The sequence below is a fragment of the Pangasianodon hypophthalmus genome, chromosome 27, assembly GCF_027358585.1.
Source record: "Pangasianodon hypophthalmus isolate fPanHyp1 chromosome 27, fPanHyp1.pri, whole genome shotgun sequence".
NCBI lineage: Eukaryota > Metazoa > Chordata > Actinopteri > Siluriformes > Pangasiidae > Pangasianodon > Pangasianodon hypophthalmus.
This window is the reverse complement of record NC_069736.1, coordinates 16269971-16297642: the sequence shown is the minus strand read 5'-3', so window position 1 is coordinate 16297642 and position 27672 is coordinate 16269971. Positions and strand designations below refer to the sequence as shown.

The following is a 27672-nucleotide window of genomic DNA, read 5'->3' as shown; positions in this document are numbered from 1 at the left end:
GTCACCTTGCTTGTATGTTTTAAGTTCCAAATAATTTCAGTCTCAGAGGATATTCCAAAATGTACTGAGCAGAGGAAAGATGAGAAGAAAATATTGTCTTGCATCATTCTGCTTCAGAATATTACCTGTATGCCTATTTAACTTTAATTACGTTTCAAATCTTTTAAAAATCTTATCTTATCTTAAAGATTAAAGAAATACTATTACAACTATTAATAGTAGCCTATTATTACTAATAACACTGTCTTTTTTCTGGACACCAAAGAAGATTTTACAAAGAGGAAAATTACGTAATATATGTAAACACATGACAAATACCACACAGAGATTTCAAGGAAATTAAAAACTAACCAAAACAAAGGGTACTAGGTTGTGAGAAGAACTTCAGTACTTTATGAAGAGGCTGTCAAACAAAAGTAGAGAGCGTGAAACCATACATGAATTTAAAAAATATCCAATTATCATAAGACTATTATCAAGCTGGACAAACAGTTTATTTCCAATTCTGAGTTTGTTCAAAACTGTTTTCCCATGATGGACCTGGCACAAATGAGCCAATGAGATAAAAGTGTGGAGCATCAAAGTGACCCAGATTTGTGTGAACACAACAACAGTTACCACCCAATGCTGTGCCACGCTGCCTGGCAACCATTTCTGCCCAGAGGTACTGCTTGGGCCGTGCTCTGCTGCTATTGGCTTGTTTGGGTGAGGGACTTGTAGATATCTACCTTCACACACTCAAAGAAAAAAACTGTTTTATATCAAACTTTTGATTACTCTTGACTCTGAACCCAGATTAGGTTGTATCATACACAGGTGGATTCCTCTGGCTGTGTATTATTATTGCGGAAGATATTGTTATAGTTAAGATGCCATCCTTCCTCCTATTGCAATCAGTATTTAGTTCTACACTTCCATTTAGTGCAAGAACTCAATGCTAATAAATTATACATTGCTCACCTCTCAGCATGACCAGTGGCAAGACACACACACACACGGCTAAACAAACCCTAAAATATACACACTCATCTACATATCTTAATCATCACCAGCAATATAAATCTACGCTGACAAATATACACTATATGGCCAAATGTGTGTGGACACCAGACCATCACACCCATGTATGGGCCTTCCTAAACTGTTGCCACAAAGATGGAAACACACAATTGTCTAGAATGTCTTTGTATGTTGTAGCATTACAATTTCCCTTCACTGGAACTAAGAGGCCCAAACCTGTTCCAGTATGACAGTGCCCCTGTGCACAAAGCCAGCTCCATGAATACACGGTTGGAAGAAATGGTGGAAGAACTCAAGTGAACTCAGAGCCCTGACCTCAACCCCACCGAACACATTTGGGATGAACTGGAACGCCGAGTGCACCCCAGGCCTACTCGCCCGACATCAAAGCCTGACCTCACTAATGCTCTTGTGGCTGAATGGACACAAATCCCCACAGCCATGCTCCAAATTCTAGGAAAGCCTTCCCAGAAGGGTGGAGAATATTATAACAGGAAAAGGGGGGACCAATTCCATGCTAATGCCCATGGTTTTTGGAATTGCCAAATATGGGTGTGATGGTCATGTGTCCACATACTTTTGACATCCATTTCCTCCACATTTACGTCTTATTGTTCATGGCTGTCGTCTTCATGGCTGTGGTTTTAAGACAAATGATCATATCCACGTATAAGATACGCAAGAGGACCAGATGCCAATCCAGACTTTTAATATTAGAATCAGATCATTACCATCAAAATTTTAAGTACAATAAACCAGGTTGTAAAAGTGATGCAAATAACTGCAAAAAATAACAGCAGCCTGTAGAATAAAATACAGGCATGTGAAAGTCTGAATCACAGCCTGATTTATTTATTTCCATTTAGTCCTTTTAGGAATGCTTCTGGAATTCTGTTGTTCACGATGAGAACAGGCTGGTAGCCTTATGTAATGAACGAAATTCTGTTACATTCCAATGCTACATTCTGGGACAATCTGTGACATTCCGATCCCAGGTACTTCAAAAAAATGTCATGCATCTTACAGTGTATTACAGCATTCAGACTTGGGATAAGTACAGTGTTTCACTACACAAAAAGATTTCAACTTTTCAGCCTGTTATTTTGCACTCTCTGGGTGTGAGTGTTTCTAAATCTCTCTACTGTACTTGGAAAGCACTATTCAAAGAGAAACCTTCCAGCACAGTCAACACACACACACACACAGACCCAGAGCGAATTTAGAGGAACAGAAACTGGCCCTGATTCTAAAGAGGCTGCTGTCTTTTCTTTAAAAACACACAGTTGCATTACAAATAGTTCATTCTGAAGAGATCATCTGGAACACTGATAAACCTCTTCCTATAGGCTATCCAGTGAAATGTCATTATATTGTGAACATTTTGACATTATATTTTGAACATTCTGACACGCACAGTTGCACTGGCATTTGTGGGTCATACATTAACAAGAATATAGAGATATTCTCTAATTAGCTGCTTAATAGATTCATAAAATGTAGATTTACGTTCACCCGAGGCACCTGACCCGAGGCTGTACCTCAACAAAAATGTGTATTGGCTGAAAGTTGGTGAAGATCGAACTCAAAACTATTGGTTAAATGTTGACAAATGCTGTTAAACAATCTGTGAAACAAGTTAGTTCCTGTTATCACTTATGTTACAGCAGATATAAACAGTCATTCCCTTACCAGCCTCTCTCTTTTTCCCTCTCTTTAAGTTAATAAGCCAAAAAAAAAAAAAAAAAGCAGCTTGTTGTAAGGCAGGCCACCACAGCCCCAGAATGCCACCAGAGGGAGACAGAGAGCTGCCTCTTGGCAATTAGTGGCAACTGGCTCCACCTGTGACCTTTATAAGGCTCACCTATTTAAGGGCTGCTTACAGGCTGTTCAAATGCTTAGTCTTGCCGTCACTCTGTTAGGGTAAGGCTAAGCCGGTATTGGTAAATTGAAAATTAGAGCTGTACTCTAGATCTTTCTTCTGTGCTGGTTTGGCCTTGCCTTGTCAACCTAGCCACCTTCTCAAGTCTTTGGGGTCCTTCCTTTAGTTTGTTCTTGTTCTCACTAGCTCATCTGGGTTTCTTTGTTTTGGTTTGCTGTAGGGTGTCAGGCCTCATACCTCTTACGCCTAGCTCGCTTTTAAATTTAGTCCTCCTTGTGGTGCACTAGTAACACAGCTGCTGTGAGCTCAAATCTGACTCTGGGTGATATTTATTTTGTATATTTTAGGAGAGTGCTCTTTCAGTTTGTTACTCTTCTCCATAACCAGTGCAGAGTGTGTTGGCCTGTGCTTATTTGCTTCCTTTTTTTGGAGGTTTCTGCTCATCCTCCTTATCAGCTCTGCACTTGGATCCTATCTCTTGAGTATTAGTTGTGGCTCATTTCAGTTTGCCCAGGTCTCCTATATACTGAAGCCTAGGTTTTAATCTGGTGTGGGGTGAGTCACCACATTACGCATGTATCCACAAAGAATAAAATCTTACGTCCTTCTCATGTCTCAGTTTACCTCAGTTTCAAAGCACTGACACTGGAGACTCCTTCCTTAAATGTTAAATAAAAGCCTCCTTACAGAAAGCTTCACATCAATTTTAAAGTTATGCATGTTTTATAATCTGTTTACTTACAGCCTCCACCATACAAGTCCCTGTGTACATTTACTGCAGTGATATTGTTTTAAAATGTGCACAATAATAAAAACCTCTAATTTGCCTGGCAGCTGAAACTACTCAGAGTTGCAGTCAAAGCCACATGATAATCATCCTCAGGATGTTATATTAACACAATAGATCTAATAACAGTACAGTTCTTGTGCTTTTGTACATCAGTGTTGTGTGAAGGTGACTTTCTCACTGTACATATATCGGAGATGGATTTAGACACAGAGTGACCAGGCTTGAGGGGAAAAGCAATCTAAAGGCAGTGATAAAATGAATGTGAAGTGTGTGTGTGTGTAGCCAAGCGAATGTAACTGATGAGAATTTAAAGTGACAGAAATGTTTCCACTCTACAGCGTGTGTGTGTGCATGTGTGATTGCATGAGAGATGTACAAATAACTGATTACAAAAAATTTTCTCTAATCAAATGTGTCAGTCCTTCCTTGACGCACTATAAAAAGAAAAAAAAAACTGGTGGCTAAACAACTTCCGATAATATCCTAAAATTCCTCCTAAAATCAATCCTGGTATAATCAGGAGTTGAACAAACACTGGTACTGATCAATCATTTAGAATTGCAGAGATAAAAAAATTTCCCATTTGGAAAAGCAGCATGAATTAATCTTACCTCAAAGCTTCTCCCTTTTGGATAAATTTGAAAGCAACACACTCAGAAAAGCAGCCCTAGAATTCTGTGTTGTGTAGTAGGGATATAACCGAATACAATTATTTTAGTCAGAATGAACAGACACAAATACAGATAAGAATCCTGCAGGACGCAATAAACAGTTTTTCATTTCATTTGGGCACAAGCGAGCAGATATGAAGTTTGCAGGACAAACAAAACCCATGTTCATAAACATGACCCTGCCATGCTGTTCATTCCTTTATTCTTGGTAACTGCCTGGTCAGGATCCTGGTAGTTTAAACTGGCATACTATATTTTGAGAAATAGAACTAAGTTAGTTGGAAAATTTTGTGGGCAGGTACAAATAACCGCAAACAGTCCTGCGCACATCTCTAGTGGACTGATGTAGCTGAGGTTGAGGAACTGTCAGACCCAGAATTCACACACCATGCTGACACTGCTGACATTTCTGCACCTGGAGTTACTTCCAGTGATTGCAGGGGTTTGGTGATTTAATTTCTAAATAAATAAATAGGTCATGTCCATTTCAGACTGAATAAAAATAAAGACACTTATATTTGGAGGATTAAACGGATAAAGATAGAAATAGTGGTATTGTGCATGAGATCAGAAACATGGTGGACTGACCTGTCATTCTGAATGAGAAATAGCAAGACAAGTGTTGTAAGACTCACCCCCCACCTCAGCACACACATAAACACACCCATCGCTGAACATATAATGGGATATGTAATGTCTAATGGACTAAAATTACAAGTCACTCATACCATTTAAACCCTTATCTTGCGTGTGTGTGCACTCAAGGTCACAGAAGAGCATAAGATATGTCAGCAGATCGCCTTAAGGTCTTCATCAGAGGAGAATGACTCACATTTCTCACTCTCTCTCTCACACGCACACACACACACAAACCCATGCTGTCACACATGTGGCCTATGAATAATCAGAGTAGGCTTTTTATCGCACACCTGCTGTATGTATTTCTGCTGCTATTCTTATTCAAATGAGCCTTTACAAACCCCCTAGCGTATGAATGAGTGGATTCGGGCGGGCGCCAAGTATTATCTAACTTGCTAGTTAGAGTTTTTTAGCTAGTTTGTAACATGGTACAGAGCATCATATAACTCACCTGCTATAAATACATCACCTTGTGGTTAAACTCAAGCATAAATAAAGATGCTAAGCAGACTCAAATAATATCTTTCATCTAATGCTACTTACACTCCATCTATCACCCTAAAGGGTCTCTTTCAATTGTGCCTTTTAGGGAAACGTATGTATATAAGGGTTCTGTTTTAGAAAAGGTTCCAAGGAGAACCTTTGAGTTTTAGGATGGAGCGCGCGTGCCCGCGCGCGCACACACACACACACACACACAAAGAGTGAGCAGCCGGTGGGCGGAGTGTCCCTTATGGTGCCTGAATTTAATTAGCCCATGGGGGTCCTCATGTTGCCATGGCTACGGCTGATTGATCATCAGAGAGTGAAAAGGTAATTAAAGACGGGAGAGAAGGTGCTACAGGCCCGATAACACACACTCCCACACACTCAGTACATTTTATAAAAGTAAATAACTTTATACTAGTCGCATCAGATTTGCTAGCTCTAGCTGACATGTATGTCTGTTATTTGTTGATGAAAATGTTATTTCTGTATAGTTTGAGCAGAAGAGTGAATTAAGTACTTAATGTTTATATTTTGTTATGGGAAAAAAGGTCATTAATGAACATTTTTCATCTTGGTTTTCATCAAAAAAATGAACACTGACTGTAGAAAAATGACAGAAGCTAGCAACTGCTATAAAATTTCAGCATTTTTATGAGACCAGAGAGGGACTGGATGTAAGTGAAACTGAAAATGCAGTTTAAATATCTTGATATGAAACACATATACACACACACACACACACACACACAGGTACACCATTCAACATTCTACATATGGTATTTATACAATCCGTGCGCACCTTCTACTTTCACAGTCAGATCGAAGCAATTTTTCCAAAATGGTGCAGACAATAACACAGTAGTTGAAAAGTATGACCAATTAGAAATAGAGAAAGAAAAAAATGTAACAAACACTATAAATACAAAAAAGTAAAAAAAAAACAAAAAAAAAAACTAGGGATTCTCTTAATTCTCAAGCGTTAATTCTCAAATCTTGTTCTTTACTGAGGAACAGACACCCGAGACTGTACAGTAAAAGCCTGCCTATTACTCAGTTCTCCACAATGAATCACTCTTCTGCATTCGCAGAGCCTAGTTTAGAAATTACGCATGTAAACACACTTAATGAAGTTGGTAATGAAAGTGCGGTAGGAGGTAAGTAATTACTTCATTCCCACCAAACAGCCACTTAACTATTCTCACAATTACTCTGCCATCCTTCAAAATAAAGCTTCTCGAACTTTAGCTCAACCTGTTTTCCACCAATGCAATCAAAAAATATAACAACTGTGAAGGATTTTACAATTTGTTTTTCTTGTACGGAAAGTCATAAAGGTTGAGGTAATAGTTATGAGGTAATGAGTGGGGTAAATTTATATTTTCTTCAAAGTCCAATTATATCATCCTTGTTTATATGAATTCACACAAATCTTTCATGAAATCTGGTTGGTCTATACAGCACACAGGACAAAGAAAGTTTTGTTAGTTTAAGGGGTGTTTTATTAGTATTAGCAATGTATCTCCCATTCAGTTGATTCATCAATAAATTGTTAGTAAAATGGTAATTTCTTCTCCAAACCTTTAATGTTAGGTTGTTTGTTTTTACTTCATTTTCTCTCAATTTGGTCATTTGCCAAATTCATATCCTCTCCCCATCACACAACAGCTACCAACCAGAAAGGGTGAAGGTTAGCATTTGCATCCATGAAGATCCATGTGAAGCTAGACACCGCATATTTTCGAAACTATGTAACACCATCCCTCCCAACTCAGAGACCGCAGCTTGTTTTTCCATCTTGGGCCCAAGACCTCCCATCAATAGGACAAATGCTTTTCTGCTGCCCCACTCAAGATTTTGCTTCAGCAGTTAATTCAAAAATATTTTTTAGAACCTACTAAAATTACTAATTTTAGTGGCAGTCATAAAAATAACTTGCCGGAGTTGTCATGGCGATGATGTGACACCCGTCTTCACGGGTTCTTGAATCCAAATCAGCATTTTGGTGATGGAACCATATCAATTGTGGTGAAAAAGCATGAGACAGTTCGAGATTCTACATTCACAACCACAACAGTCCTCCCATAACATAATAAGGATATGGTGAATATCAGCATATGCATGGATTACGTCCAGATGAGGTCTGATACTGACATTAATTTCTGTCCTTATAGCCATCCTCTCCTCCTCTCAGTGGGGAAGAAGCAGTCCTGGCTAAAGTAAAACTAATGACAGATGTGTTTAGACTGCAGACGCCTGTCTATCTCAACATAATTCCCTCTATCCAATACCATCTGTGGCCAAAACCACAAGAGTAAAAAACAGACTGACAAGTCTGAGACATGAGGGAGGCAGGCATTTGATAAGGGGAAATCCACATACATGCAGGAGATATGCATTTGATTTGTTTTACTCATTTCTTTTTTTAATTTACCTGTACCAGCCAATTCTGTTTATTCTAGGCTGCAAATCAACTGTATTTTACATTTTTGCACAGTTTTATAGAGTATGCCTGGTTGTTTGTATGCTTATGGAGCTTATGCTGCGAGACATCGAGGCTAACTGAAACAACATCGTGGATAACTCAAACTAGGGAGGAGTTTTACAGGCACGGGCTCCCCAGTTTGAGACCTCATTCTAGAACGTTCCCCAAGGAAGATCAAATTCAGATTGCCACGGAGTTCATACTTTCAACCTACATTCAGCTAACATACTGAAACACAAGGATCTAGTACACAGAATCAATACACTGGGCAAAGCTAACAAACTGAAACACATGTAGATCAGACTCAGGACAAAATTCATACAGTATAAAATATTCATACAGTTAAACAACAAAAAAAAAAAAGCTAGTGTACGGAAACATAGGTCAGATTCAGAGCAAATCAATACAATCAATATAATGGACAAAGCTAATGAAATGTGGGCAGATCAGACTTGTGGCTGGATAAAAGAATCCATACAGTGTAGAAATCACAATGAAATATCTCTATATAACAGCCTGTATAAAGCTAGTATACTGAATGTGATTCAGGTCAGATTCAATACATTCCAGTGGGAAAAGTGTCTTATAATTTTGTATACTCACAAATCCCAACACAGTACACAGTGAGGCCAAATCCCAAATGGCTTTGTATTCACTATATACACACATTATGTGTGTCTATGCTCACTACATAAGGTGTAATAAGTAGGTCGTTGAACAGCATTCAACCACTGAAAAAGGGTGACTCCAGTAAACATCCTTATGGAAATTGTTACATGTAATTTTAGGACACAGTTTGTGCCTTGTTTTTCATATTTAAATTTGAAATTTGATTTGTAAATGATGTACAATAAATAAACAAAAAGTATGCCATAAATAAAATGCTTTTTTACACCCATGTTCCAACATCAACCAGCAATAGATAGCCATTTAGCCAAAAACGTGAAGGAATTGTTTAATAAAAGTACAAATTTAAAAAAAAAAAATCACAAGGGAGCACCTGTAAAAGAAGGATTCTTCGCAGCTATTGTGCAAAGCTAATGCCACCCAAATAGGCTTAAAGATTTTAATAGTGAAAATAACACTCGGAACAGCAAAAACCCACTGGGCTTCATTTTATCATTTGTAAATGCTAGAAATCAGGTTTTGCTCCATGCTTAGTAACACAGAAGAGACAGAGAGAGAAAGACCTAAAGGGGGGTTGATGGAGCAGAAACTGGAGAGGAGGAGTGTGTGGGTGTGTTGCTGCATCTCTAAGTGTTCACAAGGGTTGTTGTTGGTTGTTAGGGGACTGCTGGCATTTACATTCGGAACCAATTCAGATACCTGCTGATTATTCACCCACACACACACACACACACACACGCACGTCTGTCACTTTGAATTTGGTACTGTGTCCTTTTTTCTGCTTTTATTCTTGCGTTTATCCCTCTGTTTTGGTTTGGGCTCAGGAGCAGAGTGTGTCTGAGTGTGTATGAGTGTGTGTGAGGAAGCAGTTTGAATGTGAACACATGGTCTGCCCTGCTGCCAGCTCCTTCAGTCTCCACACTCTTTTTGCTGAAGATAACATGAAGACGTTACTTATCGCACCCCAAATCAGCTCACACATGCACCCACCCACACACACACACACTAGCAAACACAGCCAACAGATACTGTCCTAAGAATTTATTGCCTAATATAATATATGATTTCCAAATATGACAAAACCAGTAACCAATAAGAAACAACTAAGACAGTGTTACACTCCGATTAATGTGATTCCTCCTAACTGATTAACATATAAGAATATTTTGGTGTTTTAATAATAATTTTGGTCAGTTACAGTCTCTATACAAGTAGCTTTTCCAAGGAAAAGAAAGAAGTCTGCTTATTGGATTAACTAAAGGAAATGAAACAATCCCTACACATTACAGAGAATCCACCAATCTACCAAATCCGCAGAAGAATTTCTGTAGCAATAATGATGATAATTTTATTAAATTCCACTGTTATAACAAGAATTTCAGTGAATTCCACTGATGTCATGAATATAATTTCTGTGTCAAAGATGATGTCAAAGAGAATTTCACTGAAATTTACCACTATAATCAGAATTTCATGGAATTCTACCACTGCCATGAAGAGAATTTAACTGAATTCTGCCACTATAACAAGAATTGCACTGAATCCTCTTACTATAATAAATATTGTACTGAATTCTACTGATGTTTTAATGAGAATGTCACTGACTTTAACTGCTATAACAAGAATTTCACTGAATTCTGCTGTTATGTCAAATAATTTCACTGAATTCTTGATGTCATGAAGAGAATTTCACCAAATTCCTACTTAAATGTCAACACTGTTGGTGGCAGACTGAAATTGTCTGAAACACTGGTTCATTCTCAGATTGCATTTGATGTATGAACAATTCTGTGTTCATAAGGGACTTTTTGTAATGCATGAATTCTGTGGAATCTTCTTAAAAAACAAAACAAAACAAAGGACTGCATTTATGGGTGAGATTCACAATTTCCTGTCTATTATAAACATATTCTAATAGTTAATTATAATTCCACAGTAAACCTGCCAATAAACATGATAGTCACTGAATGATGGATTGCACACTTTCAAATTTTATGATACTGCTCTATTGGAGAAACAAAAAATGGTGTGCAGACAACCAGACGTCAGCATCAGACAGATCCAACTGTTAGTTGGATTCATTTAAATTTTCAGAATCTTTGATTCTACATGAAGAAATCATACAGTTGAATTTTGTTATTCTACATTTTATAAAGTCTCTAAAGCTCAGAATTCAGTCAGGAATTGTCATCAAAACCTTCTTTGGAATTTGGAACACCAATTTAGTCTCTCTGAATACATCCACTGTGCTCTGTGTGTGTGTGTGTGTGTGTGTGTGTGTGTGTGTGTGAATATTCTTCTCAGATCGCATGCTCCAACAGGCCATATCAAAGCACTTATTCTCAAATTAACAGTCACTTCCTCTCTTACACACACACACACACACACACAACACACACACACACACACGGCTAAAATAATCTCAGCTAAGCTCAGATGACTCCACATCCAAATGGCAGCTCCTCTCAAGCCTGAAGCAAAACTACTACAACCAACTAACTAAATGTGTTTCCTCCAGCAAAAAGCCTGAGAAATACTATTCAATATAATTATTTTTTTCCTGAAAACCTCAAACCAAGTACTTAATGTATCACTCTAGAACTGTTAACTGGGATCTACATTTTTATATTTGATTCTAGAGTCTATCATGTACAGCATTACTATAAACCCTACTGCTATTTCATTAAGAGAATTCCACCTAATTCCACTGTTATATTATAACAACAATCTTGCAGAATTCCACTGTTTCATCATAAAAAAGAATTCCATTGCTAGATTAAGTTTTAGTTATGTCAAAGAGAATTTCATGGAATTCCATGGAATTGTTACATATCTGAAACACAACTTTACTAATTATCATCATCATTACCATCACTAAGAAGGTAAGATCAATACCATGGGGAACAAAAAATACTGTACTTCATTATTACAGAACGTATGTTTCAATCAGTGAATCAATTTATTATAGCCTTTTCCAGCTTGCAAACAGAAGCTGATGTTCCCAAAACAAAACAAAAGAAAAGGAAGTGGAAAGAGAGAGAGAGAGAGAGAGAGAGAGAGAGAGAGGGGAAATTCATTTCTAATTTTTCTTTGATTTATGGCATTTTGTGTTGACATCAGCAGGAAGTCCTTATGGCAGTGCTGCTGCAGAATGAACATTTTCTCTAGGCCAGCTCATTTCAAGACATTTATCGTCCTTTACAAAATGAAATCAAACAAAAAAGGGTTTATTTTCTCCACACTAGGGGAAGTGTAGTTTTTAAAAGGAGAACTGTAACGGGGATGGAAAAAGGCACATTCCAAAACAACTCTAAAATGCCATCTCTTCTTTTTTTTAACTGAAAAAATCACAAGGTTGTGTCTGGATTTTTTCAGGTATTGCAGTAGGAATGTGTCCTCAATGATTACGTATCTAAGCCAGAAAGCACATGAGGGGGAAAAAAAACATTGCCCCGTGTGAGGCTCGAACTCACGACCTTCAGATTATGAGACTGACGCGCTGCCTACTGCGCCAACGAGGCCTGACAGCAGAGGCTAAAAATAGTCAGTGGTCAACTTTTCAACTCATGGCACACTCAAAAGATGACCCAAATAACAGGAATGTTGTTTTTCGGGCATGATACAAGAAATGCTTGGTTAGTATTTGACAAAAAAACTGTCTTAGAAGACGACGGCTTTCTGAATTCATCAGCTATATCAACTACAAAGACCATAACGCCCAGTGCTCGGGTTCAGAGGTGATACGGCACAGACTGGCTAAGCATATCTGATCGAGCGTAATTACCTCAGTCCCTAGAGACTCCCACACAGTGTGTGTCTGAGAGTGGGTGTATGTGTGTTGGCCCATGAAGGTCAAACAGGCCACAGCTGAGGCAAGTCTGCCATGGAATTGTGTGCTACGTCCACATAAAGACAATGGAGATGATAACCATCCTTACAGTATACACAGACATTTTATTGAACGTGAATAAGGATTGAATTGATTGTGAAAAAGGAATTTATTTAGTTAAACGATCTTTTCCAACTGCAAAACATAAGTGGGTTGGACAAATGACTGCTTGGGAAGTAGGACTGTGCTGCAATAAAATTGTTAGCTCATATTAAATGTTTCATAAATTTAACCAAGAGGACAAACTCCATCGGACATAGTTTTCATACTTTCATTATAACTAATGAAAAAACTAAGGGAGACAGGCTAAGCTTCTTTCGACACTGAAAAGTCTTTATCTCAGGAATGTAAATACGGCCTAAAAATTACTCATCTATCACCCATCTAAAAGACCAAAAATATTTTTAAAATGTCAGTGAACAAATATAGACGAAAGACTAAAATTAGCAGCAGCAGCTTGTTGTAAACTCAAAATTGCTGTTGCTGAACCAGAATTAACCAAAAAAAAAAAAAAAACATTGCTGGTGTCTTAAAACCTTGAATACATTACTGGAATCATGCCACAGCTGTAGGATTTACCTAATGGAAACAAGGTTAATAATAATGCACACAATCACAGACCACACTATACATATTATAGGTACACTGCAAAAAATTTAGCAAGTGAAAATGTCTTGAATACAGGCAAATGTATTTAATTTCTTATTATGCAAATATAACAGAGCAAACATAAGATAATAATGATAAACTGACAGCCCAGACATATAACTTGCTTGTGCCAGCTAATGCTAATAATTATTCCATTAAGAAATAGGCATTATGGTGCTGAGATAGACACTTGAAAAAATGGATAGCAACAAATGGCAAAAAAAAAAACTGAGAAATTATTATACAATGCCTCACAGCCAACATTTTATACTGTTTTGACTGTTACGTACTTGTTTATAACCAGATGTTCTCATGGTTAAATTTAGCATTACACAGCATGACAGGCAGCATATGCGGCTAGCTAGCATCTGTTTAGAAAACATAGCTGTTATCTTTTTAACCTAAGTTGCAAAGTTAGCAAGCCATTGCAGGTAATTTACAATTAGTTCTGTATAATAAAACTGAATACTGAATTCTGATAATGATAAAGCAGTTTTAGCAAGGGTGTAGTCAGAGAAACAAAACTTAGAAACATCCCCTCAGAATAAATAGACATGGATAGTTCCTGTTGACGCCATAACCACATCCTCAAAACTTTTTTTGACTTCTTTTGTAGCACTGAATAACTGAAAGGATGTCTGCTCAACAGAATTGACAGAATAATAGTCTGAATACATAATCTACTGGACAGTGACATAGATAGTGGCTTCGAAATTGTTTGTTTTGCTGCAATTTGTACCTCGTATCTGGATAATGAAAGGTTAGAGTAGCCAGCCAATTCATAATTTCAAAATAGGACATCTAAACGAGGATATGTGAGATTCAGCAAGTTTCCATAAGAAACCAATTCAGCAATTTCCATAAGAAACCAAACAGCTGAAGTTTTGCACATAATTGTTCTTTCAGGTGATAAAGATGAACATCAACATGATACAGCTTGATACACAAGTTTCTGATTTATAACTGAGCTTTACCGTTTGATCAATGCTGAGAAAATGAAAGTTTTAGTAATTGGTGGTGGGTAATTCTTATTTCCTTTCTCCTGAAGAGAATAAGGAAAAAAAAAAAAAAAAACATCTTGGCATGTTATTGAGAAACTGTAATACCTTCTCCCCTGAAGACAACTTACAGAAAACTTCCATTTCAATACATTTACACATTTTAATCCGTTCATGTGCAGTGTCTACCATACAAGTCCCTGTCTAAGTTGTTACTATAGAAACGATAACATATTAGTGCATTACTATAAAGCTGTAGAATAAACTACTCTCAGAGTTGCTGTAATTAAAAAAAAAAAAAAAAAAAAACACCTTTTGACAACAATCAAGAATTCTATAGCATAATCGATGACTTTGATATAATAAATAATATTAAAGGGCATAATTTTGCTTAAAACCACGAGAAGGCAGTTTCAGTTTGGTATTCACTCAAACCGGATTTCTAAAAGACTATCGCAAAATTTATCTTTAAAACTGCCAAAAAGCGTAATGAAAATAGGCACACAATTTAGGACAGTGCCATTTACAGTGATTTGCCACTTTGTTCAAGTCACAAGTCTTTTGAGATGCTCCAACAATTTAATTAATAACCTCGAGCTGGAGAGCGGCTGTTTAGTGACACAGTGAGGTCAGCTATATGAGCGTTTATTCACTAATCAGTGTTAACTGTTGGCCAAACACTGTCTCCCACCAGCCAGGAGTACTAAGTAGGTCACTGGGACACACACACACACACACACACACAAACACACACACACACACAAACACACACACACACACACACACAGTCTAAATACATAGAGTCTGAAATGCTCTGGTGCACTTGCAGTAACAGGTACACGAAAGAAATCACAAAGAGAAAGTACACTTCACATGTTTTTAACCTAAACCAATGCCTTTGTATTTGTGTGTGTGTGTGTGTGTGTGTGTGTGTTTGCACAGAGAAATCTGCTGTTGAGTCAGCATCAGTCTGCTTCTCAGTCATGAAATCACTTCCTCTTCTGGCAGTCTGGTCTACTGAGACATTTATCATCATTTCCTCCAAACACACACACACACACACACACACAGCTGCCAGATATCCTTATTCTGTTTTGCTAGTTACTGTCTAGTCCATCACTGCAGCTAAGACTTGATCCGAGGCCTAACCCTGAACACCATGCATTCATGTAAACAACCAACCTTGAACCTTGATGATGTGTAAGGAATAAAACACTTGGGGACATGCTGATATAACACAATAATCAACGATGGTGGTGTGATGGAGCCTGATATGAGGCAGAGTTACTTTTACCACCCCTAAGATGATCATTTTCCTATAACAGCACATCCCAAAGTGTTTTATTCCTCTTATACCACACCAACTTGTCAACAGTTTTTTTTTATTAATTAAATGATTAATGATTTTGGCCATTTATAGTCACAAAAGTTCCCTTTATCATTTACGTTATAGCAGCTATAACCCATCATTCCCTCACCAGTCTCTCTTTTTTCCTCTCTCTTGGTGTTAATAAGATTAAAAAAATGCATCTTTTCATGTTACATAAATTGCAAACACTACTGTCCTGAAGACTTTCCCTTGGTGGAAAACTTACTGTTGCAAAGCACTGACATTGGAGACTCCTTCCATAAATAAATCTTTTTACAGAAGACTTCAATGTTTATATGTTTTTCTTTGTTAAACAACAACACATTTTTAATTTGTTTATTATTAGGCTTAGATTACTATAGAAACGATAACCTACGAGAACAACTGCATTAATTTACATGTAAATCTGCGATCTGCCCTCAGCATTATTGTCAGAGCTGCTGTTATAGAAATGTAATCAACACCTTCCGACCAATCAGAATTGAGAATTCAACAGAACTGTGATATAAGGGGGGAAAAATCACAAAACGTAGTGCTCCCAAGACACACAATCAGTAACACAAAAGTAGCAATACTACAAAATATAACATTAATCTGATGACTGTTCATTCCAAAACTCTGACAATAAAAATAAGCTCTGTCCAGTTAGCTAGTAAAATTATTGACATGTGCATGATATTTGAAGACCACATTGTGACAATTTAGGTGTTAACAATACAAAACCTTTATATTGCACAACCCTGCTGCAACAAAACACAGAAATACAAATCATACACTTAACCCTACATCAAAGCTTATGTATTACAATGTCATAATATTGTGATAAACTTCATCACAATTATTTCAGTTATACATATTGTGCATATTGTCAGTATGTTTATAACACAGATGAACAGATGAAATGGTGTTAAAATGGGCCTGTATTTTATATTCTTTCATCATTCGTTTCCTTTTTTAATAAATCATTTATTATGCAGATGTGAAATTAAAATCTTTGAAATTGTAGTGTTTTGTAGGTTTTCACTAGTAGAGAAACCTTAAATATCGTGATGCATAGCTTGAGAAGGTCTTTAAGTATCAGAATATTTCTGCCACATCGTCCACCTGATACTAAAAATACATATATCAGACATGTCTGTTAACCCGGATGAGGGTCACGCGACAGCTTAAATCTTATTACAATACAGCACAAGGCTTGCTCATACCGTGTGGCTTGTGTGATGCATCCGTGCACGGTTTAAAGATGAGGGGGGGGGGTGTAGGTGGAGGAAAGGGCGCTGATGGCCCGTTGGATGCCGTTATAGAGGCAGCAGCATCTTTTGTCTTCCGTTAGGAAGCACGCGGCGTTCAGTCTTGCATTTCAGCCCATTAAACCTCATTAAAATGATCGATAATAAATGTGGACGGAAATGCGATTGCACTCGATGCACGCGCATTTCCCCCGACGCACGCGCTTCAGTGCTTCATTCATGTCTAGCAAAGCGACAAAAATAACACGCACGAGCACCATTCCGTTAACCCAAAAAAATAGCTGCTGCACAAACCCCAAGATACAATATTTCAATATTTTTCAGGGTCTAGGATTAAAAAACTTAGCCATATTGTAGCCAGTGAGACCCTCTGAAATAAGACATTAATGGTTTTCTATAACGCTATTGTGCCACGCATGCTAGCATGCTAACAAGGGGAAACCGGAAAAAAAATAAATAACGCGTGCACGATTTAATCGGTTCTGAGGAGTAGGGACGTGGACCGGACCCACCTGCATGCGTGGTGTCCGTGAGATCGTAGCTGAGCCCCGGGTAGTCGCGCAGTTTCCTCCCGCTGATGTTCAGCACTCCGGAGCTGGCGGCGTCCTCGAGCGCGCGGTCCAGGCTGCGCGCGGTGTGCGGCGGCTGGGGTTGAGGCGGCGCGCCGCTCGCGCTCCAGTGCGGTCCGGCCGGATAGTGATGGCCCTGCAGGACCGCCGCGGCTGCCGCTCCTCCCTGACTCGCCGCCATCTTCTTAAAGGAAATATATGCTCAAGATAATAACGAGGGTTTTTTTTCTTTTTCTTTTTTTTTTTTTTTTGAGCCGCTCCGCCCCGCGCGCAGAGGACGGGGAGGGGATGATGGGTGGGGGCGGAGGGAAGGAGGGAGGGAGGGATGGAGAAGGGGAAGGGGGACAGGTGCTGTGGATGGTGTTGTGGATGAAAGCAGGATTTCTTTGCCATGCATCATAGTGTCTTCTGTGCATGACTTTCCATCACATTCTACCAGCTGGACCATTTTTTGTTCATCCGATTATACGTTTTTTTTTTTCTCTGATAGTGTTAGAGTGCATGTGGTTCTCAGATAAGCTGAATGCCGGTGTGGTTCACACACTGTAGACCAAAATGCTATTTTAATGACACCCACTGCAGTGAAGAGCAAAGGCGTTTCACCTCTTTATGTGGTTGGCGGTTAAAATCGAACAAACCCGCACTGACTCGATGGCGACATCTGGTGGCTGTAAATGTTACAGCAATTACAGTATCCACTGTAACTTTATAACCACTAGTGGCACTGTAGAGCAGTGGTTCTCAAAGTGGGGTCCAGGGACACCTAGAGCAGGGGTCTTCAGTCAAGGGCCAGCGTGGCTGCAGGCTTTCATTCCAACCAAGCAGGACCCACACACCTGATTTCACCAGTTTTAGTTTAGTCCCCCATCAACTATCAAGTGTGCCTCCAGTTTGGGTGTAACGAATGCCGGCAGCCACACCGGCCCTTTGGATTCGTGGCCTAATGGATAGAGAGTCGGACTTGCAACCCGAAGGTGAACCTGAAGGTCGTGGGTTCGAGTCTCGGGTCCGGCAGGGATTGTAGGTGGGGGGGAGTGAATGACCAGCGCTCTCTCCCACCCTCAATACCACGACTGAGGTGAGACCCTTGAGCAAGGCACCGAACCCCCAACTGCTCCCCGGGCGCCGCAGCAAAAAAGGCTGCCCACTGCTCCGGGTGTGTGTTAGAGTTGCCCTAGATGGTGTTTGCAGCATTATGTTTTTGAGTCGTCCGTCCATGAGTCCTTCAAGATTCTCTTTAGTGCAGTATCTCAAGAACGAGTGGTTGAATGTTTGTAGGATTTATCATTGTAACCAGCAGATGATCTGATTAGAATTTGGAATTAATCCAAACGTGATCAAGGTCAAAACAAGGTCAAATGTCTAAAATTGTTTTTCTTCAATAGCTTTCTTCCTGTTTCTCGTACATAGATGTTACTTGCACCTTCATATTCAGCAACCCAAGGCCCATTTTTTTGGCTATCTATGTTTTTTTGTCATCGGTTTATCTGTGGGTCCGTACATGCATCTGCCCAATGCTTTTGTTAGCATGCTATCTCAAGAACGAGTGGTCGAATGTTTATAGGATTTATATGTAATTATCACTGTAACCAGCAGATGATCTGATTAGAATTTGGAATTGTTCTAAACAGAAATGAGGTCAGAGAAGGTCAAATATCTGAAATAGTTTTTCTTCAATAGCTTCCTTCATGTTTGAAGTTTATTTTAAGGGTATTTCTGGCATACAAATTAGGAACAAGACTAGACTTCTTGGTGGTGGAGGCAACCCCATCAACATGATTGGTGATGAGTTCTACTTGTTTTTGTTTTTTTGTTACACTGGTGGAAATCACAAACCAACACAATCAAATGCATTACATTTATTATTGAGTTCTTATAATTATAATTATAATTATCCTGTTTGATTTGTCACTTGATTTGAATGGGTTTAATCTAAACCTCAATACCTCAAAAACAGGAAGCCTGTAAATAATGTCAGCTTATACTAAATGTGTTCTGTTGATAAAAAATTCAGGATTTAAAAGCTCCACAACACCAGTAAACAACCAAAATGTGATGTCAGTTGAAGTCAGAAATGTCAGTGGCTACATGTGCATTCACATCAATATTCTGATATTAATCAAAATCTGCAATATTCCAATTAGTACTGAGTATGCCGGAATATGCCGGAAATTTGTTGCATATTCCGGCATTCCGGAAAGGAATCGTGGGTGGTAACAGATGCTTAGCTGTAGGCTAAGTATTTATGCAACAACCATGTATACAGGAATATTCTGATGCCCGTATGCATATAAACATCGTAATCAGAATACGGCTGCAACCCAAATATAGATCTTAAACAGAATTTGATATGCATGTAACCGTAGCCAGTGTCAGTGTCATTGTCAGTGTCAGTGTTGGGAAGTGATGACTCAGTGGTTAAAGGCTCTGGGTTACTGATCAGAAGGTGAGGGGGTTAACCCCCAGCATCACTAAGATGCCACTACTGGGCCCTTGAGCATGGCCCTTAACCCTCTCTGCTGTATCCTGGTTGACGCTGCACTCTGACCCCAACTTCCTAACAAGCTGGGATCTTCTTCACAAGAGAAAAGGAAATCATACCATTGTGACACTGAGTGGAAGAAATTAATGGAAGAAGTTAATATCTAGGAGAGATATTCACATGCTAGAAAAAACTAACGTTTAAGCAATTAGCAATTAACATTGTAGAGCAGCAACTTCCTGTTTGTTTCAGTTTCTCAAGAAACACTTCCCCCCATTGCTGTGCACACACAGTGTATATATAGTCACACCTCCCTGTGTTGCACATTTCAGCTGTTAGAGCTTGTGCTATTTTGGGCTCCAGGCACGCGGGCTCGTTAATTCACACCACATGAGGGCGAAGCACTTCTATAGCAGCGTTCCCATGTAGTAGTTCAACACGTTCACTTTCGACGACGTGACGCGAGGAGCCCTGAGCTGTAGCCTGGGCGAGCTCTCGGTTTGACTCGTCTGCAAAAACCAAACGACATCTTGCTTTTGATCGCCTAAAGTTGCATAAGTGGCAGCGCGCGCGCCAAGAACCGGAGCACAAATGGGAGACAGCGAGTTTTCCGAGCCGATGGAAGAGTCTCAAGCCGACAACGGAACGGACAAAATTGACATGTCACTCGGTTAGTGTGATTATGATTACTATTATTATTATTGTCATTTAATTTTTTTTTCATAAGTGAAGTCACGAGTTTGTTTTCGTAATCAAAATCGCAGTGGTAGTTTTCGCTTCCGCGTTGTGCACGCGAGAGAAAGCGCGCCGTTAATCAGCTGTCGCTCTGTAAAGCACGCGCTCGAGCTTTTCTCTTTTTTAATTCATTAATGTTTTGTGCTGTTCGTCTGAACGCGATACGAGAGAGAGTATCGAGACTAGAGTCATGTAGCTATCGTGTGGCTGATAGGGAAGAAACATATTCCGAGTGTTTGTAAAAGGAGAAGCCAAAAAAAAAGGCAGTTGTTTTTAAAGTCATGTTTGTTTACGCTGTAGTTTACTACTCTTATAGCGCGAGCTAAGTGGCACGAGCTGTATGCGCTCAGTGAGGCTGAGAGGGAAAAAAAAAAACCTGAGGTAAAAACTTTTAACTACTGTAACACTTTTCAAAACATATCCTGAACTCTCCATTGCGTATTTCCGGTCTGTCAAATGCATACCTCAGCCAACACCTGTTCCAGTTCACTAAGTCAACAACTGAAAGCTTTTAGTGACTCAGCTGTTCAACCCAGAGCACATTTGGTTTAAGGCTTTCTCCCCAGACTACTTATTTTTAAGGTGCAGTAGATTTAATGCTGCATTTGTCTTTATATTAAACAGTAATTCAGACACTGTTTCCTATCTACCAGCTGGTAAAGATGGTCTACAAGTTTAAACCAGCCCAACCTGTGTTTTGGCAACTGGTACTGATCAGACTAAGCTGGACTTCTGAGCAGGCTTCTGACAGAATTTTTAAAAATTGTTTTCTGACTTGTTCCACGGGTGTTTGTAGAGTTATATATCCACAGACCCCTCAGGGATTTTGTTTTAAATATGTTTTGATGGCTGCAATATGACCGTCACCTGTCACAGTCAACAACTGGCCGTGACTCAGCTGTTCGTAGGTCAAAACCCCTGAAATAACATTCTGGATAATATTCTGACAAAACAACTTGTCTTCAAAGTTCAGCAGGTTTTATCTATTTACACAGAAGGCATGGTGTTAAAACATTACATTGTTGAAAGGTTAAAAAAGTCTGACTTTTACATTTTGAAATGCCTACAAGCATTTGTGGATTTAACAATATTTTAGCATCCTGAGGATTTTAATATGGCCTACACACTTTAGGTTAAAAGACAAATAACTGATCTTCAAAAAGCCGTCTTCAAAACAACTAAAGTCCAGCGAGTTTATCTTCTTGTTTGTCCAGATAATACTTACAAAGCAGACATGGTGTTAAAACACCACAGTGGTGAAAGGTTAAAATTTTTTTTAACATGTCTACAAACCATTGCTGATTTTTGTGGAATATTATGAGTAATTAGTAATAATTTACCACTTGTGCCTGCCTCCTTAGGATGGCCTCCAGCCTTAATTTGTAAAGACAGTGTTTTTAATACTAAATAATAAGGGTTTCATATTTGCATAGATAACACCTAAATAGAATACATCATTTTTGAAAGTGCTGCAATTTGAAAGATAAAACTGCTGACAATTTGACTTGAGACAATTTTATGTTAATTGCAATTTCATTATTTACTCCTCCTGAGGAGTTTAAAAACATGGTTTGAATTCAAAATATTATGAACTGAAATTATTTGTAAACCATAATAAATCTTTTGGCAGTTATCTTGATATTTATTATTTGCATGTGGCAGTGTTGAATGTTCAATTGAATGAACCCTCACATGACCTTTATGAACATCTCTATGACGATATGAACGTCTTGTACAGGTTCTTCACTGCTGTTCTGCTTAGACAGACTGCTTTTCCATTTGACAATTGCTACCTGATTCTAGATCTTCCTCACATTAACTTGCAAGCCTTTGTTAAGCAGATATCTTACACCACATTTATTTTCAGCCTGTAATGTGGTATTTAATGTGAACTGAGGTGCAGACTAACTGTTTTCTTCTTCCTACCCTCCAGACGAGATCATCAAGCTGAATAAAAAAGAGCAGAAAGCAAACAGAGCTGCGAACAGGGCAAGAAGCAGGCGTGTTACAAACAGGAATAATGTACTGAAGAAGCTTAACCAGACACCACAGGCACGAAGAGGCCTCAGACGCGGTTCACTGCAGTATCAGGGTACAGAATTAACATTACTCTGTCTGTGTGTGCATCTATCTTTCTGTCTGTATACCCTCTAACGTATCCATTGCTATTTAAAAAAATGAAAATGGGCACTTTTGACCCAAATTTATTTATGGTTGTATTGCGTTAAAATCTGAAGTGGTGACCTAGCAGATCAATTGGACAGAAAGGAGAGCTAAGAGCTAATTATTTACATTATTTCAGGGCCAATCAGGTCACGTGGTCTGAACAGGAGCAGAGGTTTGGGCAGACAGAGCGGCCTGAGTCCTCTTAACAGAGCTAATACTAAGGTTAGTAGAATGCATCACATCATGGACAGAAAAATACAGACTTTATAGGATATTTGTAAAGCATATAATAATGTGGATGAATAGGTGGTATGAATATAATGAATTGAATAAAGAAAAGATGTACCATAGATCATATTACCATCATACTAAAAGCAGCAACAATATGAAAATGCAGAAAGGAGTTAGTTTAAAATAGTGAAAGTTTTTTTTTTTTCCCAGACAGGAGAGCAGCAAGGTCAAAGCACAGACACAGTGAGAGGCTCGTTCCGTGGGCGAGGAAGAGGGAGAGGGAGAGGAAGAGGACGAGGAGGATTGAGCAGGTATAAGACTATCACGTTCATATGTGTGTGTGTGTGTATATATATATATATGTGTGTGTGTATATGTATGTATGTGTGTATAATTACCCACTCTTCTACATTATAAGGACTCATTTTAAATCATTTGAATCAGTTAAAGCTTATATATTACATTGAACTAAATATTGATTATTGTGTTGTTCATAATGTTGTAGGGGAGCTTTGTCAGTGAGAGGTCAGCGAGTTCCCCAGAGAGGTGGAAGACCATTTGCATTAGACAGAGGGGTGAGTTGGTTTATGCTGATTGCTTAATCTGTATTTTCCACACTAATCAAAACAATAAGATTTGATGGATTGATGTAGATCCTAATTACTATATATATTTGTTTATAGTTCACTGCTATGAGAGGCACTGGCAAATTGGAAAGATATCAGAAAATAAGAAGGTATGTATATTTAGACAAAAGTAAATGTGATGGAAGGTCTTAGTGCACACCAATGCATAATTCTTCCATTTCTCTCTCTCTTTTTTCTGTCTGCACTCTTGCTCTGTGTAAAGTCAGGGAACTACATCTACTCCTGGGACAACGTTAACAGTGTCACTGCCCAATGCAAAATCACCACCTGTGACTCAGTGAGTTTCTCTGTCATTTATCATTTTACATTTTTTAAAAATGTTTAAACAGCTTGGTTGCAAAGTGATTTAGAAAATAAATGTGTGTTTGCAATATGTGGTTATGACAGTAATATAAAATTAGAAAGATACCATTGTAATAAATAGCAAGACACAATTAGGAATAAGGACTTGTGTGGGTTTTGGCATTAGCAAACACTCATGTGTCATCATCTTCGTCTCCCATATTGTGCAGTTTTATTGTTTTTCCTAGAGCATATGTGCTTTTTTTCTGCTTTTGACACTGATTTTCAGAGTGCTGTGGTTGCGGTCAATGATGGATTTAGTCCTGCTTTCAAGAGGTGGCTTTCTTTGTTTGAGCCATCCACTAGGAGGGTGTGTGGTTGGTAGTGAGATGCTGGAAAGATGACAAGAGTTATTAAGCAATAATTCCTCCATTTGTGCCTTGGGGTATGTGTATAGATGCACTACTAAACCTCCGGCAACCATTGTGATTTATGTCAATAGCAATTTAACTATATGGAAAGGTACAAGAGGAGCCAGTAGCTGTTTCAAGAGGCAAAGTTCTCTGGCAGCATTGGCAGAATTGTTTGTGGTATCACAGGAGGCTGCCCCAAATTGAAATGTGGTAGCTGTTACTTGCATACAGTGGGGACCAAAAGTCTGAAACCATATGGAAAATCTGGGATTTTTTTCTTTTTCATTTAAAATTGGTAATTGGTAACAGAAATTTTGATTTTTTTTAAATATTTAAAACCAAAAAAGTAAATGTTCAATATTTTGAATATTTAATATGTAAGCAAATTTGTGATATTGACCATGTTAACTTCTTTGTACAAAAGGTCAGATTTTCTTTGAGTCCCCGACTGTTCAGAAGACACACCAATTTCATGTTAAATGAATGAGTTTTACAAACTTGTGGAGTGCATGCCAGCTCAAATGCGCTGTCATTATATCAGAAAGGGAAATACCAAATCCTAAGAAATGCTGAAATTCGTGTAAATATTTCTAAATTGGGCTAATGCTGTTGCTGTTGTTCCTCTTTCTGCTGCTCCCATTAGGGGTCGCCACAGCAGATCGTTGGTCCACGTATTTGATTTGGCACAGTTTTTACGCAGGATGCCCTTCCTGAAGCAACCCTCCCCAATTTTATCCAGGCTTTGGACTGGCACTGAGAGCACACTGTTGCATGCAACCCCAGTGGCTGGGGTAGGTTCCCTTGCCAGGAATCGAACTCAGGCCACAGCTGTGAGACCACTAGTCCTCCAGGGACCCAGGCTACTGCTGATAATATAATTTAATTTTAGTTATCACATTATTAAATTTACTAAATATTAAATTTAAAAAGAATGCAAACTAGAAGCATTTTCATCAGACCTTTGGATCCCACTGTAGGTCTATGAACAGCATTTGGCACCACTGGTTTTTAGTTGTTTATCTGTTTTCTGATCCTGAGTAAAGCTTCTCTTTCCTGTATCTGCTAGAAATTATCACAAAGTTAGATTTAGACTACCATTCTCTTATCTTCAGGGCCTAGCTCCACTCCTGTTTTGTCCTTTGTGAGGAGTACTGAAGGGGCCTCGCTGGCAGCTGGCTAGGTTTACCAGGAGTCCTGGAGATGGCACCACAGTGGGTTAGGTGGGGTCCCCAGCAGCTTCTTGAATGCTTGTAAATTGGAGGGACTGGAAAATTGGTTACTACTCCTACAAGCACCAGCTACACTTGATGGAGCCCTCTATGTGGCCGAAAGCAGCGGGCACCTCCCAAGTGTTGTCGCGTACGCAGACCACGGGGAACGGTGTACTTGGCTTTGACTGGAAACGGCAGTGATGTTAAATTAGGGTCACTGAACAGGCCCTGAGGTTTACAGGATTACCTACATGGAATGTGCAGTCTGCCAACCATAACCTTCCTCCTGTAGGCATGCACATATCAAAGACTATTGGCATCCTGGAGCACTGGGGTCAGAGTCCATTACTGCTGCTGTGAGATATCCTTCTGGCGTTATCGGTCCCAATTGATCTGCTCTTTTCTCTGAGGTTAAAGAGCACTAGTACCCTTCTGCCAAATCCAGCTTCCTCACACTTGGTCACCTCCACCATGTGTGCATGTGGGAGGTGCCCTGTAGAGCTTGATTTCCTGAAGCCCTCTCTAAATTATCTTTTTTTTTTTTTTTTTTGTGAATTTATCTGTTGGATTTTATTTATATCGCTAAGATTATTCTGATTCTCTTTTCCTTCTAAGAGCGAGGCCTCAGCGGGGTGGTACAGTGTTGAGGGGCAGGTCATCTGAGGCAGTGAGCAGCAGGCCAACACCCAAAGGCATCCCTCTGCACTTCAATTACAAAGCAACCACCAACCAGGTGTGTGTATATATATATATATATATATATATATATATATATATATATATATATATATATGTATATATATGTATATATATATATATATATATATATATATATAAATTCATGTGTGTGTATATATATATAAATTCATGTGTGTATATATATATATATATATATATATATATATATATATATATATATATATATATATATATATATATATATATAATATATATATATACACACACACACACGCATACACACACACACCTGCACACCACCAACAACACTAACTCCAAGAGCTACTGCACAATCACCTCCAGTTATTTGGTTTGGAATATTTTGAATAAAATCTTTACGTATAGCATTTAGTAAAGCAGAACAATGTACAATGGTGCATATGTAAACCAGAGTTTCTCAATGTTTTCTTGTATTTAAATGTTATATATTTACTTAACATTTCTTTATTGCAATCTACCATCAAACCAATTAAACACCATAACCCTTGTCTAGGTAGCGTCAGTCTGTGAAACTGTTGCAGTGTTACACAGTTTTGCATTTAGCTTGTTCTGTTGTGTCATGTTCAAAAGCAGAAACATTTTGGAAGGAACATTTTCATTTGTTGCATACTAAGAAAATCTGTTACTACTTGTTCAATTTTTATTTTTGTATTTTTTGCAGACTCAGCTGTCCCTGAATGAGCGCTTCACTAGTTTGAGGATGAGAGGGCGAGGCCCAAGATTAAACAGAGAAAGTGGGAGGGGTCGAGGGCGGGGACGAGGAAGAGGAGAGATTAGTGGAGGAAGAGGTGGAGGAAGGGGTGTGATAAAAGAAGGCCCAGCTATGACAAGAGGAGGAAGAGGAAGAGGAAGAGGTGGAGGGAGAGGGAGAGGATCAGGCCGAACCGTCTTTCTCCAGTGATTCCAGTTGCATGACCTGAATGCAGTAATATTTCAATCACACTACAGATAGGGAAGGAAGGAACCCTAAGTAGGGCATGTGTGTCTTTACAATCGCAGGCTGGTGGATTGCTCTATTTTTTTACCATGAGATTGGAGAAGTTGTTTTATAACCGACAAGCCACAGTGTTAAAAGTTGACACTAATGTAATTTTAAGCCCTGATTTTTAAAGCTTGTATATGGGCTCACATTTGAATGTTCTTAGATTTGGACATCACACCAAGCCTCAAAATTCAAAGTGCCTTAACACTTACTGTAAATAAATTTTTGTTTACAAGGTTTATATTTGGGTGTTACCAATCTTACAAAAGTGTTATATATACAAAATAAAAAATTTATAAAAAACTAATTATGCTATCTCGTATGGTTTACAGACATAGGAACCTCAATTAAAGTAAGCTATTTTAAAATAACATCATAAATATTTTTTGTGATATTTATACCTGCGGAGTCATAATATCTTTATTTGCTAAATGTACTCAGAAATCTGACTTGGTAAATTTACAT

The 27672-nt window shown here is 38.6% G+C and overlaps 2 protein-coding genes and 1 non-coding gene across 6 annotated transcripts in view; 1 reads left to right on the top strand and 2 right to left on the bottom strand.

Moving 5' to 3' along the window:
• Positions 1–17555, bottom strand: part of lrch2 (leucine-rich repeats and calponin homology (CH) domain containing 2) — a 70788-nt gene extending 53233 nt beyond the window's left edge. For all 4 annotated transcript variants that reach the window (XM_034300716.2, XM_034300717.2, XM_034300718.2 and 1 more), the window contains exon 1: positions 17264–17555. In XM_034300716.2, coding sequence (XP_034156607.2) covers positions 17264–17501 — 238 coding nt within the window. In that variant the 5' untranslated portion in view covers positions 17502–17555. The remainder of the gene's footprint in view (positions 1–17263) is intronic.
• On the bottom strand, positions 12046–12118 carry trnam-cau (transfer RNA methionine (anticodon CAU)). Its single transcript has one exon. It is a non-coding gene; the product is annotated as a tRNA-Met (tRNA).
• A 2577-nt stretch (positions 17556–20132) lies between the features above and the next one.
• Positions 20133–27515, top strand: si:dkey-17o15.2 (probable H/ACA ribonucleoprotein complex subunit 1). The gene is made up of 9 exons (XM_026921779.3): positions 20133–20472; positions 22471–22629; positions 22840–22925; positions 23145–23245; positions 23440–23509; positions 23618–23670; positions 23784–23858; positions 26103–26220; positions 26887–27515. Exons 1-9 carry the CDS (start codon positions 20394–20396, stop codon positions 27124–27126), a joined length of 981 nt encoding a protein of 326 aa, XP_026777580.2. The 5' UTR covers positions 20133–20393; the 3' UTR covers positions 27127–27515.
• The last annotated feature ends 157 nt before the right edge of the window (positions 27516–27672 follow it).